The sequence below is a fragment of the Plectropomus leopardus genome, unplaced genomic scaffold, assembly GCF_008729295.1.
Source record: "Plectropomus leopardus isolate mb unplaced genomic scaffold, YSFRI_Pleo_2.0 unplaced_scaffold12389, whole genome shotgun sequence".
Classification (NCBI taxonomy): Eukaryota; Metazoa; Chordata; class Actinopteri; order Perciformes; family Serranidae; genus Plectropomus; species Plectropomus leopardus.
Window position 1 is genome coordinate 1 of NW_024613158.1, and position 2,836 is coordinate 2,836.

The following is a 2,836-nucleotide window of genomic DNA, read 5'->3' on the forward strand; positions in this document are numbered from 1 at the left end:
ATAAACTCAAATCTACACACCACTTATTCGTTTAATGTCACTTACCAGCAGTTGAGTCCACGTTTTCCCAAGCTGCAGCTCCACCAAGAACATCATCCACCTCCTTCAGTTTGGGATACTTCCTGTTATTTACCTGCAGAAAAAAAATACATCAAACACACAAAGAGCCAAGAGCAGCGTCTTTGTCTAAAATACAAAACGTAGACTATAACACTGATTGCAAACACCGCTTTGACTCACCTTTCTTGTGATGTTGTGTACATACGGACATGTGTTGCAGGCGAATCTCATGCACCTCTGACCTTCCTCGACAATTAGAACATTTCCGCAGGTTGGACAAAAAAGAAGCATGTTAAATTATAAAATATGTGTAGCTAACAGCTACAAACTCAAATAAAAGATTCAATATGAGCGCTCTATTAAACACAGCAAGATATTTTTTTAGTTTCCCTGCCGTTCACAGTTTGTTTGGTCCATGTGGAGCGACGGAAGTGGCTGATGAAAGTATGTGCTACCGTTTTTATCACTCGGTCGGAAACGAAACATAACGAAGAACTAGCTTTATTTTCATTTAACAACAGTGCCCAAAAATGTTAACAAAGGTGAGTCATATTTAACAAGGCCAATATTTGTGTGCTTGATAAATTACTAAAATGTTATCTGACTTTTCGTCTACTAAGCGGAACCATATTGTTTCACAGTTGCCTTCGGGTGTGTAATTTTTACTGTACACATAGTTTGTTTACTTCATGGATTCTCGCAGCGAAATAGTTCACAGTAGAAAATGTTTGTCACTTGCATTCGTTAAATAAAAGTGTTAGTATTTTGACTTCGTTTATGCATTTTTTGACCAGTGTAAACAGTCCGGGTTTGTTGACTGACTTCCGTGTCTGCTGATGGAGGAGCAGAGTCAGGACGCTGCAGGAGGAGGACAGTCTGTGAAGGCTGAAGAGGTGGAAAAGGAGAACATGACAGAGATGGCAGCTTTAGATGCTGAGGAGGAGGAAGACGAGGAGGCTCTTCCTCACTCAGAGATCCTGGATATTTTCGAGGAGGGGCTGGCGCGGCTGGTGCAGGATCCTTTACTCTGTGATCTGCCCATACAGGTTGGTATGATCTGTCCATGATGCACTTTACATTCACTGTCTGTGATGATTTTTGCGTGTGAAAAATAGTTAGTGTAAAAACTCATAAATATCACTTTTAAATCATACAGTAGCCTAGTACCCACAGCAAGGTTTTATTGAATCTTTCTTTAGATATCTCTAAACATGACGAACGGATGCATTTTAATTTATCTGGTTTGGAAATGCTCAAACTTGGATAAATCAGTTTCCCAGTCTCCACTCTTTCCAAGTCTTCCTAATAAAGTCAAGACTTTTTTTTTCTGCAGAAATGTGACCTGTTTGAAAAAACAAACAAACAAACAAAAAAAAACTATGAATTTTTATAACATTGTAGTACTATAAAATAGTTTTTTTTGTAATTGACTGCAATTATGGCTACAACTGACAGTTATTTTATATTAATGAAATGCTTATATGATTATTTCAGCACTGTGTCCAATTTTTGAAGATCATTTACTACAGGTCAAAGTTTTACCTGTTTTTTACAGGTCAATCTTTTCATTCAAGGCCCCTCCGATGATGGTACAAAAAATACAAAATATCATGTTAAACATTTGTATTGAACGAAACAAGTTTGTCAGAATCTCTGTTGTTCTTTACATCTTCCCTAAATTTGATCATCTTTATCTCTAGGTGACTCTGGAGGAGGTAAATTCTCAGATTGCTTTGGAGTACGGACAGGCGATGACTGTGAGGGTTTTAAAGGCAGATGGCGAGATAATGCGTAAGTGTTGAGATTGTTTTGTTGTTTCATTTTGAAGCATAATATTATAGCATGTTATATTCATATATGTTTTATAGTTAATTATTTTTATTATTTTTATTTTTATTAACCATTATTTGAAAAAAATGTTCCTACCTAAGCCATAGTGGTCGTCCAAAATGCCAGCGTCCTTGACCTGAAGAAAGCCATTCGCAGATTCATGGAGCTGAAACAACAGCGTGAAGGCGGAGTGAAACACGTCAGCTGGTAAAAACACAAAACACAAACACAAGAAGATAAAAATGATTTAAGTTTGTTTTTAACGGCCAAACCAATTGCCAGTGTTTATTAATTTTTTTTCACAGGAGATATGTTTGGAGAACGTATCAGTTGATATTTCAAGGGGAAAAGCTTGAGGATGACAAGATGAGACTTAAAGAGTAAGAGAGTAAAATAAGAAACTTTTTTTTTTCTTGTGATACTGTTATCATCAGGATGATTTACCCCCCGTTCTGTATTCCTTTAGCTACGGGATCAGGAACAGAGATGAAGTGACGTTCATGAAGAGACTCAGGAAAAAGTGAAGTTTCACAGTTGCTCACATTGAGGAAAAACACCAGTTTGATGCTACAGACTTGAAATGACTTTCACAAAGTCTTTTTGATTGTATGACTTGTTTTACTTTAAAGTGTTTTTGGGCAGTCATGACGTGATATTGCTGTGCACATAACATACTGAGCTACTTCTCAAAAAAGCTACACGTAAAGTTGTTGTCAAATTCAAATCATAGCTTAAGTTGTTAAATTGAATTAATAGTTGTTAAATTCAATCATTTTTAATAGCTGCATTCTCCTTTTCTATATTTGTTCATATTTGATATTCTCCTTTTTTATATTTCTTTATATTTGATATTCTGTGTTTAATGTTGCACTGAGCCACTGTAACAAGTGAATTTCCCAGGTGTGTGAACCAATAAAGGCTATCTTAACCTTAATGTAAATAAAAT

General features: G+C 36.0%; 1 protein-coding gene across 1 annotated transcript; it reads left to right on the plus strand.

Moving 5' to 3' along the window:
• Positions 1-701: 701 nt before the first annotated feature.
• Positions 702-2,631, plus strand: LOC121963755 (U11/U12 small nuclear ribonucleoprotein 25 kDa protein-like). The gene is made up of 5 exons (XM_042514006.1): positions 702-1,106; positions 1,761-1,851; positions 1,992-2,097; positions 2,196-2,270; positions 2,357-2,631. Exons 1-5 carry the CDS (start codon positions 897-899, stop codon positions 2,412-2,414), a joined length of 540 nt encoding a protein of 179 aa, XP_042369940.1. The 5' UTR covers positions 702-896; the 3' UTR covers positions 2,415-2,631.
• Positions 2,632-2,836: the final 205 nt, after the last annotated feature.